A 25,207-nucleotide genomic window follows, 5' to 3' on the forward strand; every position below is an offset into this window, starting at 1 on the left:
TCCCAAATCCACATTCTATTTTCTTTTTCCTCGTGTACATTCAAACAATGCTGAGTATATGTTTACGTTTTATTATCTGTAGTGCTGAGGATTGGACCCAGGGGAATTCTACCTCTGAGCTACACCCCCAGCCCATTTTTAATTTTTGTTTTGAAACAGGGCCTCACTAGGTTGCTGAGAGTCTTGCTACGTTGCTGAGGGTGTACTTGAACCTACAATACTTCTGTCTCGCCTCCCAATGTTGATATTTTAAGTTTTATGTAAATGACATTGTGTTGATCCTCTTACTCATTTCAGTATACCTCTGTGGCTTTTCGCACATCAAATTCATTGCTTCTAAATGCTACATAGCATTCCAATGATTTTGTTTTGTTTTGTTTTTTGGAGGGTGGTTTTGTGGGGGGGGGGTCCTGGGGATTGAACCCAAGAGCATTCTACCTGTGGGGGGTGGGGGGTAGTGGTGTAGCCTCTGAGCTACACCCCGAGCCCTATTTTATTTTTATTTGGAAACGGGGTCTTACTGGGTTGATGAGAGTCTCACTACTTGCTAAGGCTGTCCTCAAACCTGCAATCCTCTTGTCTCAGCCTCCCAAATACTGGGATTTCAAGTGTTTTTACCTACCACATATTTCTCACCCATTTTTTCATATATGGACACTTATGTTGTTCCAGCATCTCAGTATCACAAATATGGTAGGATGAATGTCTTTATATGTGTCCCTTTAGAGAGCACAAAGAATTTCTTTCCATTTTTTACCCAGAAGTAAAATCATGGGGTTATAAGGCATGAAGTCTTAATATCACTATTGTTCGGAACAAAGCATACCAATGTATACTTCCACCTCCAGTTAACAAGCATCCTGTTCCCCTGCAACTTGGTAATGTACATCTTTCTAACATTTGCCTTCTAATAGGCCGTGTTGTCTCATCACTGGACTCATGAAAAATAAAGGTGCTGCATCCGTCTGCTGAATGCTAGCAAAGCCTTCTGTTTCACTACTCTTAGAAAGTATGAAAGTTCCATAGAGGGTTAAAAATCTACTTCTTGTTCCTGCTGCTATTTTAAATACTAAACAATGCTTTAAAATACTAAGCGAGCCTTTCATTTGCCAATGTTTTGTAACTTTTTCGAGAATATGTCATTCATATTTGGGTTATTTCTATCATGTTTGCCATTGCATGTTTCTTTTGTTTCTAGAATCCTGTTTCCTCAAGGCTAATGATTTGACTCACAGTCTCTCATCATACCTGAAAGAAAGTAAGTAAACGCTGGCTTTTAAAAGTCATTCGCCAGGTTATTATTCCATTAAGAAATAAGTTTTGTCTCTTTACAACAGTGTGTGTGTGTGTGTGTGTGTGTGTGTGTGTGTGTGTGTGTGTAACTGGGGATTGAACCCAGAGCATTCTACCTCCAAGAAACACCCCAGCCCTGTTTATTTTTATACATTATTTTGAAACAGGATCTCACTAAGTTTCAGAGAGCCTCACTAAGTAGCTGAGGCTGGCCACAAACCTATGATCCTCCTGTCTCTGCCTCCCAAGTACTGGGATTACAAGCATGCGCCACCATGTCCTGCTAAAATAAAATCTTTTAAAACCACATTTAAAATTAAAAGTTTCCAGCCAAGCTTGGTAGCTCAAACTTATAATCCCAGCATTTGGGAGGCTGAGACCGGAGGATCACGGTTCACAGCCAGCCTCAGCTACTTAATGAGACCCTTTGTAACTCAGTGAGAGACCCTGTTTCAAATTAAAGAATAAAAAATAGGGCTGGGGGTGTAGCTTGGGGTGAGGTGGTAGAATGCCCCTGGTTTCCATCCCCAGTACCAGAAAAATAAATAAATTTAAAAGTTTTCGCCTAACATGAATGTGTGTGTGTGTGTGTCTGTGTGTGTGTGTGAGAGAGAGAGAGAGAGAGAGAGAGAGAGAGAGAAAGAGAGAGTTACCATGGATTGAACCCTCTGAGCTATCCCCCAGACCCCCCCCCCTTTTTTGGTGGTGGTACTGGGGTTCCTGGAAGCCCTTCTACCTCCGGGCTACACTCCCAGACCTATTTTTACATTTTTTTTTAAATTTGGAAACAGGGTCTCCTAAGCCAGCACGCGCGGCTGGCTTCGAACCTGCGCGATCCTCCTGTCTCTGCCTCCCAAGTGCGGGGATTACGAGCGTGCGCCACCACGCCCGGCAGACCCCTCTTTTTTTAATTTGGAAAAAGAGTCTCACCAAATTGTTGAGGGCCTCATCAGGTTCCTGAGGCTGGCTTTGAACCTGTGATACTCCTGTCTCAGCCTACCAAAAACTGAGATTACAGGCATTTTCTACCATACCTGGCTTACATGGATTTTAAGTAGAAAGTTTTCTTGGCTCCATCTTGATATTAATTTCTTTTTTTTTTTTTTTTTCAGTACTGGGGATGGAACCCAGGGGCATTGTACCTCCAACATATACCCCCGGTTCTATTTTTTTTTAGTCTTTTTTTTTTTTTTTTTTAACAGGGTCTCACTGAGTTGCAAAGGGCCTTGCTAAGTTGCTGAGGCTGCCCGCGAACTGTGATCCTCTGGTCTCAGCCTCCCGAATGCTGGGATTACAAGTGTGCACCACCATGCCCAATTGATAGTAATTTTTAAGCTACCTTAATTTATACCTGTTTTGCTCTGGCATTGGGAATTTGCATTTGAATCTTGTTTTTGTTTTATCACACATTAGAAGCATTGGTCTAGGGATCTAAAGAGTGGTGTTCCAGTCCCAGGTCCCCAGGTATTTGCTGTTTGACCAGAGATAAGTCACTGAGGACCTCTGGACCTGATTTTGATAAGAAAATTGAACTCTATGAACTCTATGAGATCCCGAAATTCTGTTCACCTGTTCAGCACTCACACCATAGCTATTACAACGCTAATCTAATTTGATCATCTCAGTATATACTGTGTGTGGCCATGAATAGCTAGATTATTCATACCAAGTAGTCATTTATTTATTACCAGGATTGAAATAGTCTAGATATAGAGATTTAATAGTCTTTCAAATTGAAAGCAATTCTGATGATACCAATTTGAGTCTATAAACCTGTCTCAGCATCAAATTCAGCAGTGTAAATCTAGATAATAATAGAATCTAGTTCACTGGATTATAAGAACTAAAAATGCTAATCACAAGGTTTAAGAAATGTTGGCTATTATTTAAATATCAGCTCCACTTTATGTCTTATGTTGGGTATCTCTTTTGAAAGTAAAAATGATGCATTTTAGTGAATGTTTTTACTTAGTTCTAAAACTAGTCACATTTAGGTGCTTGGCACATTAAACATTTTATGTTAAAAGTTAATGATATGTTATTTTAACCTGATATCTAGAGTAAACTGAAAGTAGAAATACAAAGAATAGTGCTCATTATATTTTATTTCACTTAAACACTAACAAGAAATACTTGGAAAATACTCATCTTTGGGGCCTCTACTTAACTATATTCAGAGTAATTTTGTGGTCTTTTTTCAGTCTGTCCCAAGTGGGTAAAACTTCGGAAAAGCCACATTGAGAAGAAATCAGTGCTAATGCTGATCGTCTGTAGTTCTGCTGTCCGGGCCCTGGAGCTCATTAGGTAGACACCTTCCCAGTTCTGTCTCATAAATGTTTTCCCAGTGATTGGTATGTGCCGACCTGGTATTTTCTATGTGCTAGAGATAGAGCAAAACGTCCTAGCAAAATGTTCCTCCTTCCTGGAATTTATGTTCCAATGGGGAGAGACAGTAAACAAACACGATACAGTATAATGTCAGGGATGCTGGTAAGTCATGTAAAGGAAGGATAAAACTTAGCAAAGGGATAGAAATGGATGGGTCTGTTTTGAAAGGTTGGTCACAGGAACCTTCTTTAAGGAAATGACATTTGATCAGAAGCTGTTGAATGAAGTAGAGGCTCTAGCCACCAGCTGTCTGAGAGGAGTATTCCAGAGGGAAGGGACAGGAAGCACAGAAATCTCTGAAGTGGGATGCCACGGGAGAATTTTGAGCAGAGGAGTCCCATGATCAGAGTCATTTCAAAGTAGCACTCTGACTTCTGTGTGGTGAAACGCATTGTAAGTAAAGGCAGTAAGATTATACCAGCAACAAAGAATATGGCTTAAAATAAGAAGAAAAGATAGAATAACAAGGAATAAGCTTACCAAAATTTTATTAAAAAATTCAAATAAGGGACATAAAAAATCTTGAACAAAGAAAAAGGTGAGCCATATCCTTGAATAGGACTTCTCAATGTTGTCAAGATGTCCATTTTACTTAGTATAGTCTACAGATTTCACAATTTCCCAATAAAACTTCAGTAGAATTGTGTTTAATCAGATTAACTAGTTCTAAATTTATGTAAGAAGCCAGGCATGGTGGCCCATGCTTATAATCCCAGTACTTGAAAGGCTGAGACAGGAAGATCGTGAGTTGGCAGCCAACCTCAGCTACATAGGCCCTCCACAACATAGTGAAGCCCTGTTTCAAAAAAAAAAAAAAGAATAAAAAATAGGGCTAGAGGTGTAGCTCAGAGGTAGAATGCCCCTGGGTTCAATCCTCAGTATTTCAATAAGTACATAAATAAATTCATGTAAGTAAAATACACAACGAAAAATGAGCAAGGAAATTCTAAAATAAAAGAATACCAATGAGAAGCTACTGTTCCTATCAGATTACAAATATACATTACAAATAACTAAAATAGTATGGAGTTATCATGGGCAACACAATAACTGGTTCTTTGCTTCCATGGCAAAAAAAAAAAAAATTTCAACACGTGCCAATCACAGATAAAGGCAGAGGTTTTAATTCAAGTAAAGTAAAGATACACATTCAGGAGAAATGTGGGCCATCTCGAAAGCATGAGAGTGGTCCAGGAAGAGAGACCAAGAGCTACAAAAGCTGCCCAGAGCTGCCCTAAAAGTGCCCAAAAATGGCTAAAATGCCCCCCCAAAATGGCCAAGAGCTCTTCAGAGATACATTTCTTTTATTTATGAGCCTTTTAGAAAGGGGGTGGCCAGAGGCACATGAGATGGTGGCCTCTTTCTTTGAAGCTTTCTGGTTCACAAAAGCTGAGAATTTCTTTTGGGCCAGGACTCCTTGGGAGCGAGACAGGGAGTCGGGGTTGTTGGGGTGCAGGGCTCTTTTAACAAAAAGTGTGACTTTTTAAGGATATTTTCAGAGACAGCAGAACTTCAACAAAAGGTGACACTCAGGTTTAATTGCCTCAGGAATTTCCTGAGCCAGCCCATTATAACTTAAAAGTATGGGCCTGGCTTTTTTAGAATAAACAAGCTCTGTTAAATTGAAGATTCCAGATCTTAAAACCATATTTTTCCTTTCCTTCCCAATGCATCTCCTTTCTACCTAAAATTTTATTTCTTCTATTCTACCTCATCAGAATTGTCATATGCATGACTGACAGGTTGGATGAACAGAGTTGAAAGTTCAGAAGTAGTCCTAACTGCACATGAAAGTATCACCTGTCTGTGGCCAAGGTGACATCAGAAATCTGTAGAGAAAGATGGATTATTTAATAAATTGGATTGGAACAATGGGGTAGCCATCTGGAAAAATAAAGTTGGATTTATATCTCACTTCTTATACCAAGATAAATTCCAAAGAGACCAAACTTTTAAATAAAAATTACACATTGGTCAGTGCTTTACTAAGTGCCTTCACATACCCTTTCATTTACTATATTTTTGTAGAATAAACAAAAAAGGCTTCCCACTTCCCACTGGGTTAGTGGTAATGTTGAGCTTCCACAGAAGAGCAGACAGGATAAGACAGGCTATACTGGGAACAGCCCTCTCTGGGAGACCTGCTCTGAACCAGGCTTTGACAAAAGATAAAGGAAAACCCAAGTCATGAAAAAGAGGAGGTTAGTCAGACTAGTGTGCAAATGTAGGCACTCAGCAGTTATTTAGCATCTGTTTTTCTAGTGAACTAATCTAATCATGATTTCAGAAAAATGGTTGTAAATGTTTAATAGTCTTTCAAACTCTCCTCCTATGTAGACACACCTATAAAATTGTATCATATCATATACTCTCCCAGGAAAGTGAAAGTCTTCCTTTCAACTATTTCTGCTGCAAACATAATTAATGTTCAATACTCTACTGAACAACTGTATTTTCAGGTCTTGAAATCAGAGCAGTTCTCATTGACTTTTCTGTTATTTAAAAATGATCAGCACAGAACTCATTTCAGATTGAAATGCTAATGGCAAAGAAATTGACCCAGAAATGACCTCTTAAAAACAAGTTGTCAAATTGATTTGAGCACTTACTGTATATAAACTCCTTTCTAGGGGGCATAAAAGCACTCTGTTGTCACACTTCATTTACAAATTTTCACTATTTTTTGTGTCCCTGGTAATATTATGATCCATTTCAAGGTTAAATGGTTTGAAAATTTGTTTTCTGAGCAGGCACAAGGAGCCCTATTCATAAAGACTAATGTTTAATAATTCTAACTTTTGTAAGAACATCTGTTCTCTTGAGAGCCATGAGTTATATTAAATTGTCTTCCTAGTTAACTTTGCCATGGAGAAAGCTTATGCATAAGTAAAACCTTGCCTGCAACAGAATTCACTATTTTGCAAACGTATGTTCCACCCACTGGCTCTTGTAGCCCCACTTCAACCTTTAGTGCCTGCCTGCCTTCCACGTCTTCCCCTTCCTTCCTTCCTTCCTTCCTTTCTTCCTTCCTTCCTTCCATGTTCTCTCCCTCCTTTCCTTTCTTCCTTTTTTTTCCTTTTGATTGATGCATTACCACAAATGAAATTTTACAGAGAAACTCAGTCAGCAAAGTAGAAAAAAAAAAAACCTGAGGCTGCTCTGATAGGAGGTATCACCCTCCCCTGTTGGGTTTATCCCCCAGCTCCCCTTTTGACCACCACAAACATATTCTAGTAGATGCCCTTGGGCTCTACAAGCACAGGCTGACATCGCTGCTCTAAGATTTTTCTCACAACAACCAAATAATTTTGTGTGAGAACTACACTACAGAATTGGAAGAAAAATTTCCTGCCAGGGACCTGAAATACAGAAATTATATCTTATAAGAGAAGTGAAGATCCGTGTGTTTCAATAAGCAAGCAGCTTAAGTAAAATTAACCCAGCGTATAAGAGTTAGAAGCAAATGCAATATGTGGGGGGGGGGACTCCCCCAATTTCTGATATTTTTTGAGTCAGGGTCTCACTCTGTTGCTCGAACTTGCCTCAAACTCAAGATCCTGCTGCCTCAGTTTCCCAAGTAGCTGGGATTATAGGCATGTGACACTGGGCCCAGCAGGCCACCCCAGGTGCACTACAGAAATGGGCTAACCTGAAAATCTCAGAAATGCATTGTGTGTGCACACATACAGGTAGCTCTTTGTACACACACGTTAAAGCAAGATATTCTTAAGTAGCCACACAGCCTAGAATGAGTGAGTTTCCTCAAGCATCAATCTATTCCTTTTCATTAGGTCAATGACAGCATTCAGAGGAGACAGCAAAGTTATGAAATTATTCGCGAAACACATAAAGGTAAGCAAGGGTCTTGGTTCCTGAGAAGACACATAAGTGATCCCTAAGGGCCATTCCTAGACTTCAGCCCTTACCTCTGCCCTGGGCCTCTTCTCCTAATTTTATTAGCAAGTGTTTTCCTCAGTATCTTCCATATATGCCATACTTAGAAACCATTCTGGATTTCCAGCCTGTACAAGAAAGGCAGGAGCTGAGGTTTGACTCCGAGATTCTTTGTGGGTTTCCCAGTTTCCTAAGTAAATTCTCTTCTCTGCCCTGGAAGTTGATCCTAAGCAAGGATAGCTTTATTTGCTTTTTACTTTAACTTTTGAAACGAAATGCTCTCAGTTGGCCTGTAATTGAACTTTCTTAACAGAGCTTTCTTTTCTCTCTTCCCTTCCATCTGGGAGCAGGTCCAGGAGCAGGTAAAGATGCTGGAGAAACGTGTGGTGCACCTGGGAGTGGGGACGCCTGGAAGAATCAAAGATCTCGTTAAACAAGGTGTGAAGAGAGAGCAGTGACACTCCTACCCAGAGCTGGGAGTCTGCCTACCCCATGCGAGTTTAGGAAACCGCATTTGAATAGAGAGAAACTAGAGCCCTCTGTCCCCCCAAGGGGAATCTCAGCCTTAAGGGTCTGCAGCCAGCCAGGGAGCACAAATGCAGGGGGATGACAACTGCATTCACGCACCTGAACATTCACACAACAGTTGCTGCGAGCAGGTTGGCGGGCTCACAGCCTTCATCCACTAATTTGCAGTCTCTAGAATTTGTAGATCTGGATATGTTGATCATTCTCATCTCAGGTAATTCAGTCTTGGTTTCCTGAGACTCATTCTGCTTGAGGGCTGGCGTGTAAAACAAATTGAAACAAACAAAAAATGCAGTTTCTGTAGATGAATACAGATATTCTAGGATATTCCTCCCCAAGTGCATTTCTATTTAGTACTCTATGCAGAAATTATTCCAGATAACATCTACCAGTGGATTTTAATTTGTTGACTATCTCAAAGCCAACAGCCCAAGCACCTGCTACCTGTTCTGCCTACCAAACAGAATTAGTAGTTTCTTTTCACTACTTATTTCCAAGTCACTTACTTAATATGGCAATAGAACTTTGTTTTATAACTACCTAAAGCTATTCCTAGATTATTTTATATGTCTTTTTTTTTTTTTTTTTTGTGGTACTGGGGTTCCTGGAAGCCCTTCTATCTCCGGGCTACACTCCCAGACCTATTTTTATATTTTTATTTGGAAACAGGGTCTCCTAAGTCAGCGCCTGCGGCTGGCTTCGAACCTGCGCGATCCTCCTGTCTCTGCCTCCCAAGCACGGGGATTACAAGCGTGCGCCACCACGCCCGGCTTATATGTCTTAAAGTGATGTCTACATCAATATCATCTCAGTACAAAGATGGTCACTTGCCTGGAAGCAACTAAAAATACAGGTGTTTCTCTGCAGATGAAAACCATCCAGAGTTAATCAAACCCACTGTAGGCAGAGTTCTGTGCAAAGGCAAAGAAGTAAACAACTAGGTGGCCTCCGACATGGAAGGCAAACAGCATATTGAGTTCCTGTGGACACCTAGGTTTATGTTAGATGTCCATATATATGCTATCTCATTTAGCACTCACAGTACCCTTCCTGACTAGCACATAAAAGTTTGATTAAGCTGGGCATGGTGGTATGCTTGTAATCCCATTATTTGTGAGGCTGAGACAGGAGGATCATGGATTCACAGATACCCTCAGTTACTTAGTGAGACCCTCTGCAACTTAATGAGACCCTGCTTCAAAATAAAAAAATTAAGAATTGGGCTAGGAGTTTATCTCTGAGGTAAAATTGAACCCAGGGGTCTGAGTTAATCCCCACTACTGCCAAAAAAAAAAAAGTTTGATTAAGGGTAGAAATTATAGAATCATTTGATTTTATGTTAAAACATATCTAAACCAGGCATGGTGGCACACACTCGTAATCCCAGCATTCGGGAAGGTTGAGACCAGAGGATCACGGTTCCCAGCCAGCCTCAGCTACTTAGTGAGGCCCTCTGCAACTTAGTGAGACACTTTTTCAAAATAAAGAATAAAAAATAGGGCAGGGGGTGTAGCTCGGGGGTCGAATGCCCCTGTGTTCCATCCCCAGACCTCAAAAAAATAAAATCTAATGCAAAGTATCCTATAAATTATCAAACTATGTTCAATAAAGTGCTTTCGTTTTGGGGTACCCCCCAAAAGCCTATGTGTGGAGGCTCAGTCCCCAGCTTGGTACTTTTGGGAAGTGGTGGAAACTTTTAACAGGATGGGCTGAGTGGGAAGCTTCTGTCATTCAGGGTGTACCCTCAAAGATGTTGGGACATCCCTTTATTCTTTCTACCTTTCATCCCAGGCATAAGGTGAAATTTTTTTGTTTGATTATTGTTGTTCTTTGGTGCTAGGGATTAAACCCAGGGGCGTAGGTTCTACCTCTGAGCTATACTTCACAACTGTTTTATAACAGGGTCTCTCTAAATCGCTGGGGCTGGGCTCAAACCTGTAATCCTCCCATCTCAACCTCCCAAAAATTGGGATCAGAGATATGTGTCACTACACCGAGCCTAGCACCCGTTTTAGTGAGAGAAAACAGAGCTTCGGAAGGGTTAAGTGGCTCTTGCTTAGGTCTTTCAGCCCAGAACTGGTTCCAGGGCCTTTCTCCCTCGAGGAGCTCCTGAACCTGTTGAAATGTTAAGTGTCCATAGAATGACACAACATGAGGCAGTCAATGCCAAGATCTGGATGAGCAATGCTAAGTCCTATGAGGTTTGAAATAAGGGAGAGGTTCTTATGGTGGCCTGAATCTGCAGGGAAGGGGCTTTCATTGTTCTCTGAAGTGTGGGGAGGATTAAGATAGGCAGGGACATTCAAAGGAAGTATTCATATGTAGGAAATCAGCCCATCAAATAAAAGCAGGCAGATCCACATGGCTTATCAAAAAGAGACAGTAAATAGACAATAGAGTATTGAGGTTAAGAAACCCCAGTGTAGACTAAGACCTCAAATTCTAAGCCCAGGACCAGCAATTTATAAGCTCTGTGACTTTGAAGTTACTTGACCTTCCTAAGCCTTTTTTCTTTATCCAAATGAGAGATAGTAGCAGTATCTACTTCAAGGATTGTTACGAAAATGAAATGCCAATAAAGAGCTCAGCACAAGTTTCACACCCTAAGCACTCCACTAACAACTAGTTGCTTTTATTTAAGACACCAGCTTTCTTGCTTGGAGAGTTGGGGGCCATAGCAGGAGGCGATTCCATTGGAAAGAAAGGTAGATTGGTGGAGGGGAAGGACCTTGAACAGGAAGCCGAGGAGTCTGAATTTTTGTTTTGTTGACAAAGGATGGCATTTTAAGTCATGGACAGATCAGAGATACCAACCAGAGCCCTTTTGTGAGATGTGGATTTGAGAGAGACTGGCTGGACACCAGGAGAGGCCAGGGATAGACTCAGGTTGCTCCCCACCACCTTAGCTAAAGATTCACCTCCACCTTCCTAGAATCCAGCACTACTTATGTCACCAGATTAGCCACACACGCACAGCAGCAGGGCTGTTCTTTTTATTTAAAAGAGAGGGAGGAAGAAGCTGTGTAGCCTATGAAATTATATTTTTTCAGAGTTAGGAGAACTCAATGTGAAGGTTTATTTCATGTGGAAAATCATTTAAGGAGCTGCTGATTTTATTATATTAATGGAAATAACTTACTTCTGAATCTGATCAGATGAATGTTTTAATATTCATTAGGCACAGGTATTAGGCTACTTACAAAGTGTTTTGGGTTTTTTTTTTTTAATACTAGGGATTGAACCCAGGGGCATTCTACCTCTGAGCTATACCCCTGGCCCTGTTTTACTTTTATTTTGAAACAGGGTGTTGCTAGGTTGATGGGAGTCCACTAATTGCTAAGGCTGTCCTCGAACCTATGATCCTCTTGTCTCAGCCTTCCAAGTACTAGGCATGCACCACCATGCCTGGCACAAAATGTTTAAAAGAACAGCCCTAGCACTCTAGAAACTGAAAAACAAGACCACTGGTACATAATTCATTTTATGTAACTGTTTATGACTTAATATGTTTATGTGTTAGATATATTAAGAGACTTTACAGACTTGGGAAGATACCTTTGTATCTGTACAATCAGACCCAGAATTTTGTTGTTATAATTTAATAATGAAGAGAATTTTATGATAGTACAAGTCTATTGAAAATGCAAAAATGGTTCAGAGAAAGAAATTAAGTGCTTTAAATATCATCTCTTCTTAGTCATAGCGAGTATAGTTCCTTTCAGTCTTTTTGTTGTTTGTTTTTTGGTACTGAGGATTAAACCCAGGGGCATTCTACCTCTGAGCTATACCCCAACCCTTTTTGTTTTTGGTGGTACTGAGGGTAGAACCCAGAGGCTTTTTTTTTTTTTTTTTTTAGTGGTACTGGGGTTCCTGGAAGCCCTTCTACCTCTGGGCTACACTCCCAACACTCCCAGACCTATTTTTACATTTTTTTATTTGGAAACAGGGTCTCCTAAGCCAGCACACGTGGCTGGCTTCAAACCTGAGCGATCCTCCTGTATCTGCCTCCCAAGTGCGGGGATTACAAGCGTGCGCCACCAAGCCCGGCTGGAACCCAGAGGCTTTCTACCTCCGGGCTATACTCCCAGACCATATATATATATTTTTTTTTTGAAACAGGGTCTCACTAAGTTGCTGAAAGCTTCACTAAGTAACTGAGGCTGGCTTCGAACCCGTGTGATCCTCCTGTCTCAGCCTCCCAAAGCACTGGGATTACAAGCGTGCGCCACCACGCCCGGCTCCCTTTTTGTTTTTGAAGGCTGAGGTTCATTAATGAAGGAGCTATATTCGAATATGTGTAAAAGTATGAATGTAGCATGGTCAACCTGGACACTCAATGTTGGGAGGGGGGAGAATAAGTGGGGGGAGGAGAGGGCACCAAGCACAGTCTGAATTTTAAATATGATCCACATTAAAAATAAATAAATAAACAATACAAAAAATATAATTTACACTACAGTCATTCTCGAGCTCTGCTGAGCTTTCACTCTTGTGAGCACAATTTTCTCATTTGTTGCCTTTACATCAACTTGTTTTTAGTTTTTTTTTTTGGTTTTTTTTTTTTTTTTTTTTTGGTGGTACTGGAGTTCCTGGAAGCCCTTCTACCTCCAGGCTACACTCCCAGACCTATTTTTTATATTTTTTTATTTGGAAACAGGGTCTCTTAAGCCAGCACAGCTGGCTTCGAACCTGCGTGATTCTCCTGTCTCCGCCTCCCAAGCGCAGGGATTCCAAGCGTGCGCCACCACGCCCGGCTTAGTTTTGTTTTTCTGATTGTGTATTTTTAAGCCTAACTCTGTCAGGTCGCACGTTCAGAGGAATCCTGATGGAGGAATAAAAAAGATTCAGAAAACAACAACAAGAAGAAATTAGGTTGTTGGAAGTCTTCTAAATTGCTGAACTGTTCTCAAACCTACATTCCTCCTGTCTCAGGCTCCCAAGTACAGGACCACACCCAACCTCTCAGTCTTTTTTATTATTTGTATATTCACATATGTAAACATGTATATTTACAAAGCAGAAACCATATTATAGCTTATAACTTTACAGTTGCAATATCCATATATCATTCTGTTATAAAGTTATGTTGGTTTTTGGTTTTACAGTTCTTTTCTGGTAAAATATTTAGGGTTTTTGTTGTTTTCTCTATCTCTCTCTTTTATTTTACAGTTATACATAATACTGCAGTGAGCATCTTTGCATGTAATTGAGTTTCTGTTTTTTCCTAGAGTGTCATAGAAAGAAAACTATTTGTCAAATGCTAAACAGTTTAAGGTTCTTAGGATGTACAGCCTAATTTCACCCCCGGGGGATGTACTTGCTTGTTCTCCCTCCAGCACTGAGTGATCTTTAATGAAAGACTATCACCCCATTGTCTTTCCTAGTTTACTATTTTTATTTCACTTTTGAAGAGAGCTTTAAATAAGAAAAAATATTTAAATTATGAAAAAATATTTAGGGCAAAGAGAGAGATTGAAATAGCCCAGGGAAAAGCTGCAAGAAAGTGCTACAGGTCAGGGAGGGCTTCAGGTACTGTTTGCACAAGTGATGTGCACCAGCTTGGAGCAGTAGGAAAAACTGACTGCCCAACGTTGCGACCTCTGAGGACCAGACAGTCCCCATGGTCCTCTGGCCCTCAATACTTGTATTCTAGATAGACAGGAAAAGAGGGGATGGAGTCCTTAGATTATTTACCAGCATTAGCAAAGAATAGCTGACTTCGAATAGAGCTGTTCTTGTGGACTTTCTTTCCTGCCTAAAACAAGGAAGGCTCCAACTCTGTCCTCACTTGCTCCCCACTCACATCCTCAGAGTCCTGCAGACACTGGCGCACTGGTCTCCCCTAAAAGGCCACTGCCCTGACTGCAGGATACAGCTTATTAGACCCTCCACCTCTGGGCTTCATGAACCAGAGGCAGGGCCAGCTCAGGAGCATCACCTAGGGCAGTGATGGTACAGGAAGGAGGGCAAGTCCCAGAGGCCATGTGTGCTTCCACCAGGCAACGGCAGCACTCCACGTGCAGAGATTAGTTGCCAGGAAAAGGAGAGCAAATAAGGCAGAAAGCAGCCCGGAGGCTAAAACTCCTGTGGAAAAAACCCCCTCCATGAAGTCTCTACTACAGCACCTCTCTCACTGTCTCCTACAGATGGCCTTAACTTGAACCCCTTGAAGTTCCTGGTCTTTGACTGGAACTGGAGAGATCGGAAGTTGAGGAGAATGATGGACGTCCCAGAGGTACCATGTATCACCAGCAATTGTCTGCAATCACTTTTTTTTTTTCAAGTTGAACTTGAGTTAGGACACAGTTATGAAGTCTGTGACGTGGGGTTCCGCACATTCTGGCTTTTGACATGATATCTGTCTTTTATCTTTGAGATAACCACAATTAGGAAGAACACCTCATCCCCTTACACGTGACTATCCTTTCCATGTGTATTAAAGGAATATATTGGCTGGGCGTGGTGGCGCACGCTTGTAATCCCCGCGCTTGGGAGGCAGAGACAGGAGGATCACGCAGGTTCAAAGCCAACCGCGCGCGCTGGCTTAGGAGACCCTGTTTCCAAATTAAAGTATAAAATAGGTCTGGGAGTGTAGCCCGGAGGTAGAAGGGCTTCCAGGAACCCCAGTACCGCAAAAAAAAAAAAAAAAGGAATATGTTTTGTTGCTCATTAAATGACAACATCTGTCCTTTACCTTTGAGAATATGGAAGGTCTAAAGACCTGGCACTTTCTGTCCCTTTGTAGACACACCATCTTTGCTTTTCATTCTTACATGTGTATTTTGGCCAAATTGGGAGAAAGAAAACTGGCCTTGTTTCCAAAATCTCCACATCCTCCAAAAATCACTTTATTTAGACAGATATTTTGGTTTTGTGGGGAAGGGAAAGTTTTTTGATGTCTCAGTGGATTAGAATTGAATGCCTTTGTGAGAATGGTATTAGCTCCTTATATACTTATGAAAGCAATCCATTACCACCATAATATGAAAATTTTATTTTGCCACCCACAATGTTACCTTAGGGCCAGTGTTTTAATGTAGTCTGATGTTTCAAAGTAGCTGATAGAAAAGGTGAAGGGTAATACAGTTAGAAGCATGGCTGCCAGTCACCAACCTAAAATAAATGATGGTAGTAACTTTCCAAGAGGCTTGGAATTACTCCTCCAGGCATGCAAAATAAATTAGTTTACCACTTAAACTATATCCCCAGATTCACCACACCACTTAAACTATATCCCCAGATTCACCACACCTGACTGTATTGGTGAGTTGTATCAGACATCATTCAGATTAAAGAGCAATTTGTTTTATTCACTATATATGCACACCTGTGCACGCGCACACACACAGTCATGCACTCCACCTCCTGAACCCACTGTCTTCTTAAAACTATCCTAATAAATTTTATGTTAGGTACATGAAGCCCTATTTGATGACTTCAATTACAACATTAAATCTGAATAACTCACTAGTTTTTTAATTATAACATGAGAAAGTCAAAAAACTTTGTCATTATGGCTATTTTATATATTTTATTATGTTATTATGTCATTAGCAGTAATTCTAAGGCAATAAAAATCCTATATTAGAATATTGCTTATTAATCTGTACTCCAGAAAGCACACTTGGAGTCCTTGAATCTGTTTATTTGAACCATTTTATTTGAAAGGCTACAAACAAAAGGGCACTTTATTTTTTTTAATTAATTTATTTTTTAAATTGGTGCATTGTAGTCATATATCAATCACATTGGAGTACAAGACTTGAGAGGATATACAAGCACACATCATCCAATCAGCCCTCCTCCAGCCCCCATCCCATTCCCTCCCCCTCCCTCCATCCCACACTTCTTTGGTGATTTACTTTGATACATTTGTTTATGTACCTCCTGCGTTTTAAAGAGGCTCCGTCCTCCAGTATTACATACCCTCTGATTGGTCACATTAGTTGCTTCACTATAGGGCCCTTTCTATAGCTCAACCTCTTCCTGTTGCCCTTTTCCTCCCAGTTATTGCTGATTAAGAGAAGCGTCTGATTTATATTTTCTGCGATATTTCTCTGTGCATGCTGCGTTGCAAGTACCAGTCCCACTCTTGATGGTCCCAGTAGTGGCCTGGCTACTCAGTGGACTGATCCAGACCTCGCTGGCTCAAGCAGTGGCCTTGCCTCATGGGAGGCCCCAGTTCTGGTCTCGCTGGCCCCTGAACCGGTCTAACCCCTAAGCTGGCTTTGGTCCCAGCCTTGGAGGCCGCAGGAGTGAACTTGCCTCACGCCAGGCTCCGATGCTGGCCATTGGCCCCTGCACCGGTCTAACCCCTTGGCAGGATTCCAATCCCGGCCTCGGAGGCCAGAAACCGGCCTAGCCTCATGGCAGGCTCCAATGCCGGCCTCGTTGGCCCCAGCACCAGCCTAACCCCTCGGCAGGCTCCGATCCCGGCCTCGGAGGCCCCAGCACTGGTCATGCCTCAAGGCAGGCTCCGATGCCGGCCTCGCTGGCCCCAGCACCGGCCTAACCCCTCGGCAGGCTCTTATCCTGGCCTCGGAGGCCCCAGTACCGGCCTTGCCTCAAGGCAGGCTCCGATGCCGGCCTCGCTGGCCCCAGCACCGGCCTAACCCCTTGGCAGGCTCCGATCACGGATTTGGAGGCCCCAGTACCGGTCTTGCCTCAAGGCAGGCTCCGATGCCGGCCTCACTGGCCCCAGCACCAGCCTAGCCCCTCGGCAGGCTCCGATCCCGGCCTCGGAGGCCCCAACACTGGTAATGCCTCACGGCAGGCTCCAATGCCGGCCTCACTGGCCCCAGCACCGGCCTAACCCCTCGACAGGCTCTTATCCTGGCCTCGGAGGCCCCAGTACCGGCCTTGCCTCAAGGCAGGCTCCGATGCCGGCCTCACTGGCCCCAGCACCGGCCTAACCCCCGGCAGGCTCCGATCCCAGCCTCGGAGGCCCCAGCACTGGTCATGCCTCACGGCAGGCTCCGCTGCCGGCCTCGTTGGCCCCAGCACCGGCCTAACCCCTCAGCAGGCTCTTATCCTGGCCTCGGAGGCCCCAGTACCGGCCTTGCCTCACGGCAGGCTCCGATGCCGGCCTCACTGGCCCCAGCAGTGGCCTAACCCCTCCGCAGGCTCCAATCCCGGCCTCGGAGGCCACAGCACGGGTCATGCCTCACGGCAGGCTCCGATGCCGGCCTCACTGGCCCCAGCACCGGCCTAACCCCTCGGCAGGCTCTTATCCTGGCCTCAGAGGCCCCATTACCGGCCTTGCCTCAAGGCAGGCTCCGATGCCAGCCTCCGCTGGAAACAAAAGGGCACTTTAATAAAACCTTATATAGTACCTCTTCCTTTATATACCTGACTCTTTCGACTCTCAATCAAATGTGGATCAGGACTTGTGGCCCCTCTGATTCTGGTCATAACAGCTGGGTAAATACCTGAGCGCCCAGATGGTTGAATTTTTCTTGAAGATCACCTTTGCTTGACCTAAAACTTTTTTTATTTTTTATCTTTTCTCTCATTTAGATAAGAAAGGAGGTTTTTGAGCTTCTAGAAATGGGAGTACTAAGTCTATGCAAGTCGGAATCCTTGAAGCTGGGCCTTTTCTAAGTTCGGGTCCCCATGAAGATACGAGTTTTGGTGGAATCTGCATAATGTTTGAAGATGACAGCTCATTGCAAGCCCTCAGTAATCATCAACTACTATTTTTATTATGTTAACTGCATCGCCACTTGGGTCGCTGGGACTGTGTGATGGGGATTCTTTAACAGCTGAATCTGCCCTCCTGCCAACTACCTTGTATAATAAAGAATCACCAGCTCATGTGTGATCCTCGTTGAAAAGACTGAGTTTTTCTCTCACTCACTGTCCTCTGCCATAACTGCAGGACACAGGAAAGAGCAGCTGTGTGACCTGAGGCAAGTCCTTCTCTATCTGAGCCTCAGTCTCATCAGCTGAAAAATGGGAGTGATATCTCAGAGGGTTGTTAAGGATTCCAGGAGATGGTACATGTGGAGCAGATATGTAAACTGTGAAGCACTGTCCCTGTGTGAAGGGTGGCAGTGGTACCTAGGAAGAACCAAAATGTGTGTGGCTTTGTAGACATATAAAAGACAAGGTAACTCACCCATCTTCCTTATTTTCCTTGTGGGGGGTGGAGAGCAGTATTAGGAAATGAACCCAGGGGCTCTCTGCCACTGAGCTACATCCCCAGCCCTTATTTTCATTTTTATTTTGAGATAGATTTTCCCAATTTGGCCTTGAATTTGCGATCTTCCTGTCTCAGCCTCCAAGTCACTGGGATTATAGATGTTATAGTTAGATATAAAACATCCCTCTAAAGAGCCCACTGATTAATATTCAAGGTTGATATAATTGAGTTATGAGGGTTGTAATCCCAGGAGTAGATAAATTCATCAGTACATTACAGTTAACTATAGACTTTATTCAAATTTCACAAGTTTTTCCACCGATGTTCCCTTTCCCGTCCCAGATACCACAGAGCATTTAGTTGTTACGTCTCCTCACAGTGACAGTTCCTCATTCTTCCATCCTCTCAAATGACCTTCACATCTGTGGCCCTTTTAGAATGTCCCTTGGGTTGGGTTTTATCTATTTTTTTATGATTTGATTGGAGTCATCCAGTTTTTAACCAGAACCGCAGTATTGGTGTGACCTTCTCAGTGTATCAGATCAGGGGACAAGTACTGTGAAGTGGCTTCAACCAGTGGTGTCAACCTGGATCCACTGCTCTTTCCATCAGCATCCTCACTGCTGTGATCCAACACACCCGACCACAACTTAGAGGAAAGAAGACCTGCTTGCTCACTGTTCTGGATATTTGAGGTGTTCAGTCTGTTAGGCCAGGTAAAGTCTGAGGAGCTCAGGGTAAGGCGTGGGGAGCAGAAAGAGACTGTGCAAGGGCTCTGCTTTCCCATCATGGAGACCAGAAGCAGTGGAATTAGGGACCATATATAATCCCCACAACACTCCCCCAGGAAGCCTCCTCAGCACCCAAGTCCCGCCTCCAATATAGCTATTATTTGCATTTTATAGACAATAAAACTGAATTTCAGATGGGACAGTAACTAGTCAAAATAACAGAGCCAGAAGTCAAACCCAAGCCTCCCATTTCACTTCAGGAATGTCTGGAGACTCAAGTGCACACTACAAATAAGATAATAAAGCAAACACATGCTATCACAGCTATATAAAATTCTGCATTTTAATTTTATAAAGTTTTGTTTTCTGGGTTTTTTTGCTTTTGTTTTGTGATGTAGGGATTGAACCCAGGGGCATTCTACTTCCAAGCTACACCCCCCAGCCCTTTCTATTTTTTTTTTTTTTAACAGCGTCTCACTAGGTTGATGATAGTCTCACTGCATTGCTGAGGATGTCCCCAAATCTACTATCCTCCTATCTCAGCCTCCCACATACTGGGATTTCAGTTGTGCGCCACCACATCCAGCTGTGGAGTTTTAAACAAGGCTCACAAGCTAACAAAATACAGCAAAATCACCCCTCCTGCACACGAATCATTTACTGCCCACACACCTGTGCAGGCTGAAAACCACATACAAGGACTCAGAGGGAAGTGGAATGAACTCCATTCTCCAGGATCCCTACCAGAGCCCAGCAACCTGAAGAGAAAAAGGAGCCACCACAGAATGGAATTTCATTCACGCTGTGGCTAAACCTAACCCTACCATTTTTTCATCTTTGTCCCTAACAACTGAGATGTTCTTGGCCAATGGACAGAAAGAAAATTAACCACATCTTCCCAATACAGGCATTTAACTTCCTGTCAACGGACATGTCTTAGATTAAACTGGAAAAAATATCAAGCATGACTTTTTTTTTTTTTTTGGTGGTACTGAGGATAGAACCTTCTACCTCCGGGCTACACTCCCAGACCTATTTTTTTTTTTTTGGTGGTACTGGGGTTCCCGGAAGCCCTTCTACCTCCGGGATACACTACCACGGGCTACACTCCCAGACCTATTTTTTAACTTTTTTATGTGGAAACAGGGTCTCTTAAGCCAGCGTGGCTGGCTCCGAACCAGCGCGATCCTCCGGTCTCGGCCTCCCAAGCACGAGGATTACAAGCGTGTGCCACCACGCCCAGCAGCCAGACCTATTTTATATTTTATTTGGAAACAGGGTCTCTTAAACCAGCTGAGGCTGGCTTCGAACCTGTGCGATCTTCCTGTCTCCACCTCCCAAGCACGGGGATTACAGCGTGTGCCACCACACCCAGCTCAAGTATGACTTTTTAAGAGAACAAATCTTCAAATTAAGATGTTGAAGTCTTCCAGGCATGGTGGTGCATGCTTGCAATCACCACACTTGGGAGGCGGAGACAAGAGACCCTGTTTCAAAATAAAAAAATAAAAATAAGTCTGGGAGTGTAGCCCAGAGGTAGAAGGGCTTCCAGGAACCCCAGTACCACCAAAAAAAAAAAAAAAAAAAGTGTTGCACTCTGTGCCAGGCACAGTGGTGTATATCTGTAAGCCCAGGATTTGGGAGACTCAGAAGAATCACAAGTTCAAGGCCAGACTCAGCAACTTAGTGAGACCTTGTTTCAAAGTTTTAAAAAGGGAAGAGGGAAATGGGGATGTAGCTCAGAGGTAGAACGTTCCTGGGTGCAATCCCCAGTACCTTTGTCCCCAAAAAAGGAAAGATGTTGCAGTCTGTTTCTGTCCGAATCCAGAACAACCCACCAAGCTGCTATTGACTTACCGAAACAAAAAAATAAATAAGTAAACCATCATGAACAGTATGTGTGTATATAAGTACAGGTGTGTGAATATCCCCTATACATAAAACCACTTCCTGATTCTGGATTTATATTTAGTATATTTGCAGCTCAAAGGAAAGACAATGAAATAAAGGCAACCTGAATATATAGAATGACTTGTAATGCCTGGGAAGGCCACCTACATGTGTGGTTAAAGAAAATGAAGGCATGAATTTAAAACCTCACTCTCAAATCTCTAACGATGCTATAACCGCTGCTAGCAAGTTGTCACACAGGTATCATTCCAGTGTCCTCAGAAAGGAAATTTTGCCCCCAGGGGACATTTGCAATACCTGGAAATGTTTGGTTGCCACTGGAGGAGTAAAGGGCTGAGGCTGGCATCTAGTGGTTAGCGACTGACATTTAGCAGGTAGGAAGAACAGGGATGCAGTTAAATGTTCTACAATTCTACAGCCCCACAACAAAGAAATACCTGGCTCAAAATACCATAGTGCTGAGGAACCTTGTTCTGCAAGTACTGAAAAGCAAAGCTTATGAAATATATTTGCAATTTGAAGAAAGTTTATTTGAAAGAGAGAGATAGGTGAATATAAAATGTGTATCTTAGTATCTCCCAAGAACACTGTTCAGTAATGTTTGCACTTACAAGGATCGAAGGTTCAAGGACAGCCTCAGCAAGTATTGAGACTCATGAACCTAGCCAAGACCTTGTTTCAAAATAAAAATAAAATAGGGCTGGGAGTATAGCCCAGAGGTAGAATGCCCCTGGGTTCTATTCCCAGTACCACAGCCTACCGCAACGTGAGTGGGCCTCATTCGGTCAATTGAAGACCTGAACAGAACCAAAGGCTGACCCTCCCCCAGGTCAGAATTCTGCCCAACGCTTTCCAACTGAAACACTGACTCTTCCTGAGTCTTCTCCAGGCTGTTTTCCTTCAGACCTCAGATAGGACATTGCAGTTTCTGTAGACTCTACACTCGTGTGAGCTAATTTCTTAGGTGTAAATACTATTTAATATTTATAGTTATATTTTATTATTTACATTATACTTTTTTGTGGTACTGGGGTTCCTGGAAGCCCTTCTACCTCCGGGCTACACTCCCAGACCTATTTTATTTTTGGAAACAGGGTCTCTAAAGCCAGCGTGGCTAGCTTCGAACCTGTGCGATCCTCCTGTCTCCGCCTCCCAAGCACTGGGATTACAAGCGTGCACCACCACACCCAGCTACATTATACTTTTTATATTAGATTGTTAATTTATATTATATTATTTATATTGTATGCTTTATATTTATATTACTTTATTATTTATATGTTACATATAATTTATTTTATATATATTCATTATATACAACATGTGATTATATATATAATCATATAATCTATTGGTTCTATATGTCTGGAGAACCATGATTCATAAACTAAGTGGAAAACTTTATCTTGGGATCTTAGTTGATTTTGTTCTTTTATAAAAAGCCTAAGAGCCGGGCATGGTGGCACACGCTTGTAATCCCCGCGCTTGGGAGACAGAGACAGGAGGATCGCACGGGTTCGAAGCCAGCTGCGCGCACTGGCTTAGGAGACCCTGTTTCCAAATAAAAAATGTTAAAATAGGTCTGGGAGTGTATCCCGGAGGCAGAAGGGCTTCCAGGAACCCCAGTACCACCAAAAAAATTTAAAAATTAAAAAATAAATAAAAAGCCTAAGAAATCCTATTCCTCTTGGTTTGTTACAGGAATGGCAGTTTCCCAAGCATTTTCTAGTTGCTCCCACCCAATGTTGACGCAAGTACCTAAATAACAGTATACCTGATATTCTATAGGCCAGACCTACACATCTAATCTAATCTCATAGCCTGCCACTGCCTTGTAAACACAAGGTCTTAACTATGTTTATTACATGAAACAAATAGCAGACACTAACTAGACGTGCTTACCGCCGTCTTGCCCAAGCTCTGATAACATCAGTCGTGCCATCAGTATCTCCAAGTAAGATTCTTTGGGCATGCTGAATTGTTCCCACTGGTATTGTGCCTTTTTCTAATTTTCCAAGTAGGAAGATTTGACTCTGACTTGGAAATCTACTGTAAGCATTGATTTATTTGGAATTCTTTTACACCATGTACTTTTGCCAAAGCCATTGCCTTCTTTGACACAAAACTGTCCAGCATGACCTCTTTGCCTAATATTAATAAAAGGGGAAGCTTAGAAAGGCACATGCTAATTTTTAAAATCCTAATTTCTACATCCTAATGCCAGTTCTTAAAAGAGTGTTAATTGTTAACAGCCAAATTAAAATGTTATTGGATTGCTAACAAGAGGGAAAAAAACATCAAGCCTACTACCATATTGCAGGGTTGAACATCGATTGTTTTTCTTTCTTGCACTGAGAGAAGTAAGAAGAGAGGTTTTAATCCACATTAGGAAAGTGGGTTTGGAGGGGTAATGGAGGATGAACTCAGAAGCATTGTACCTCCAAGATATACCCCCAGCCATTTTCTTACTTTGCTTTTATTTTTTAATATCCAAAATGTGTTTATTGGGATGGTTTCCCACTCTCTTTTAGTGTTGCTTCCTCCTGAAGGAACATCCTTCTGTAAACCTCGCTTTTCCTCCTGCAGGCTGACAGAGGACTGTGGAGCAGCCAACACACAAAACTACAGTTCGTGCTTGGCTAAACACTGTGGTGATTTTGTAGCATCCTGGGCATTCCACGTCTATAAAGTAGAAGTTGGGGCTCTGCACCAGGTGCTTCTTGTGTTTTTGCTTCTCCTCTTCTAGAGAGGGATGAAGAAGATCCTTTGTGAGAGGCATGTTCTCATAGGGAGGTTGTCACCGCCAAAAAGGCTATTTTTTTGCTTTTAAAGTACAGTCTCAGCCGGGCGTGGTGATGCACGCTTGTAATCCCCGCGCTTGGGAGGCAGAGACAGGAGAATCGCGCAGGTTCGAAGCCAGCTGCGCTGGCTTAAGAGACCGTTTCCAAATAAAAATATAAAATAGATCTGGGAGTGTAGCCCAGAGTAGAAGGGCTTCCAGGAACCCCAGTACCACAAAAATAAAATAAAATAAAATAGGGTCTCGATAGGTTGCTAAGAGTCTCACTACAGCTGGGTGTGGTAGCACAACCTTGTAATCACAGTACTTGAGAGGCTGAGACAGAAAGGTTTTAGGTTCAGCTACTTAGTAAAGTCCTCTGCAACTTAGTGAGACCCTGCTTCAAAATAAAGAATAAAAAATAGAGCTGGGGGTGTAGCTCCTGGGTTAAATCCCCAATACTGCACAAAAAAATAAATACATTTCACTACATTCCTGAGGTTGGTCTTGAACCTGCAATCCTCCTATCTCAGCCTCCCAAATACTGGGATCATAGGTATGCGTCACCATGCCCAGCTTAATCCACATTTTCTACAGGATTTTTTTTATGTATGAAAAAAATTAGAAGTTGCTGAAATTAAACATCTGTGTTCTGCAATTCCCTCTTTTTTCTCCCCCATCACAAATACCAAAGCTAGCTTAATCTGAGAGCATTTTTCCAATTTGTTTATATTCCAATAAGGTGAGAGCCATACTTGGAAAAAAAAAAAGCCGACAGGCCTAACTTTTACTTTTTACATCAATCTCCAAAACTGTACACAGGCTCTCAGTGACAAATTCATGTTTCCTGTTTCAGAAAGGGCTTGATTTAATTTAGTCACCAAATCCCAGAACCAGCCCATGGTGACTGCTTCCAAAAGTTGCCAGATACTGGCTTTTGCAGACATTGCCAGGGACTGTCCCTTCTAGGCATGGTATTTAGCACAACAGGCGTTGTGAGCCTCGGTAAAATAAACTTGGGGAGGGCTGATTGACAAGAATTGGTGAATATCAGGTATGTCTGTCCAGGAAGCAGAAAAGACTTTGTAACTTCAAATGAAGGTGCCCGTAATTCTTCATTTGGTGTGAATGTTATGTGGTATTACTAGGAGTAGGAATGTTTTCAATATCCCGAAAGTATATTTGAGTCACCCACAGGACCATCTTGGAGATGGAACATCAGAACCTACTGTCCAGACTGCCAGACAACACGGCCATGAAGCAGCAGAAGCTGCCTGCCCACCATCTGCAGTTCTCGGCCCAGAAAGTCCTTACCATCTTTTTCGGCACAGGACTTTTCTGCATTTTCATGGGCATCATCCTTATACTGTCCTCAAGGAATGTCCAGGAAGTAGAGGTTTGTCTCATCTTTCATTTTTTTGAAATAGAGGTTTGTTTCTTCTTACATATTTTTCTTTGGGGATTGTTTGTTGGTTTGGTATTGGAGATGGAACCCAGGGGCATTCTACCTCTGAGCTACACCCTCAGCTTCTTGTTATTTAT

General features: G+C 42.5%; 3 protein-coding genes across 3 annotated transcripts in view; 2 read left to right on the plus strand and 1 right to left on the minus strand.

Moving 5' to 3' along the window:
• Nucleotides 1–17,703, plus strand: part of CMSS1 (cms1 ribosomal small subunit homolog) — a gene marked incomplete at both ends in the record, with an annotated part of 375,234 nt that extends 357,531 nt beyond the window's left edge. The window contains 6 exons of the mRNA XM_080696219.1: nt 1,199–1,258; nt 3,495–3,597; nt 7,473–7,533; nt 7,926–8,013; nt 14,250–14,338; nt 17,620–17,703. Coding sequence (XP_080552345.1) covers nt 1,199–1,258; nt 3,495–3,597; nt 7,473–7,533; nt 7,926–8,013; nt 14,250–14,338; nt 17,620–17,703 — 485 coding nt within the window. The remainder of the gene's footprint in view (nt 1–1,198; nt 1,259–3,494; nt 3,598–7,472; nt 7,534–7,925; nt 8,014–14,249; nt 14,339–17,619) is intronic.
• A 5,710-nt stretch (nt 17,704–23,413) lies between these two features.
• Nucleotides 23,414–23,665, minus strand: LOC308263742 (small ribosomal subunit protein eS27-like; the record flags this gene model as incomplete). The annotated part of the gene is made up of 1 exon (XM_080696784.1): nt 23,414–23,665. The coding sequence occupies one exon, from the start codon at nt 23,663–23,665 to the stop codon at nt 23,414–23,416; it is 252 nt and encodes an 83-aa protein (XP_080552910.1).
• A 1,210-nt stretch (nt 23,666–24,875) lies between these two features.
• Nucleotides 24,876–25,207, plus strand: part of LOC308263482 (cell cycle control protein 50C-like) — a gene marked incomplete at both ends in the record, with an annotated part of 34,292 nt that continues 33,960 nt past the window's right edge. The window contains one exon of the mRNA XM_080696498.1: nt 24,876–25,061. Coding sequence (XP_080552624.1) covers nt 24,876–25,061 — 186 coding nt within the window. The remainder of the gene's footprint in view (nt 25,062–25,207) is intronic.

The sequence above is a fragment of the Muscardinus avellanarius genome (genome assembly GCF_963383645.1).
Source record: "Muscardinus avellanarius genome assembly, chromosome: 5".
NCBI classification, from domain to species: Eukaryota; Metazoa; Chordata; class Mammalia; order Rodentia; family Gliridae; genus Muscardinus; species Muscardinus avellanarius.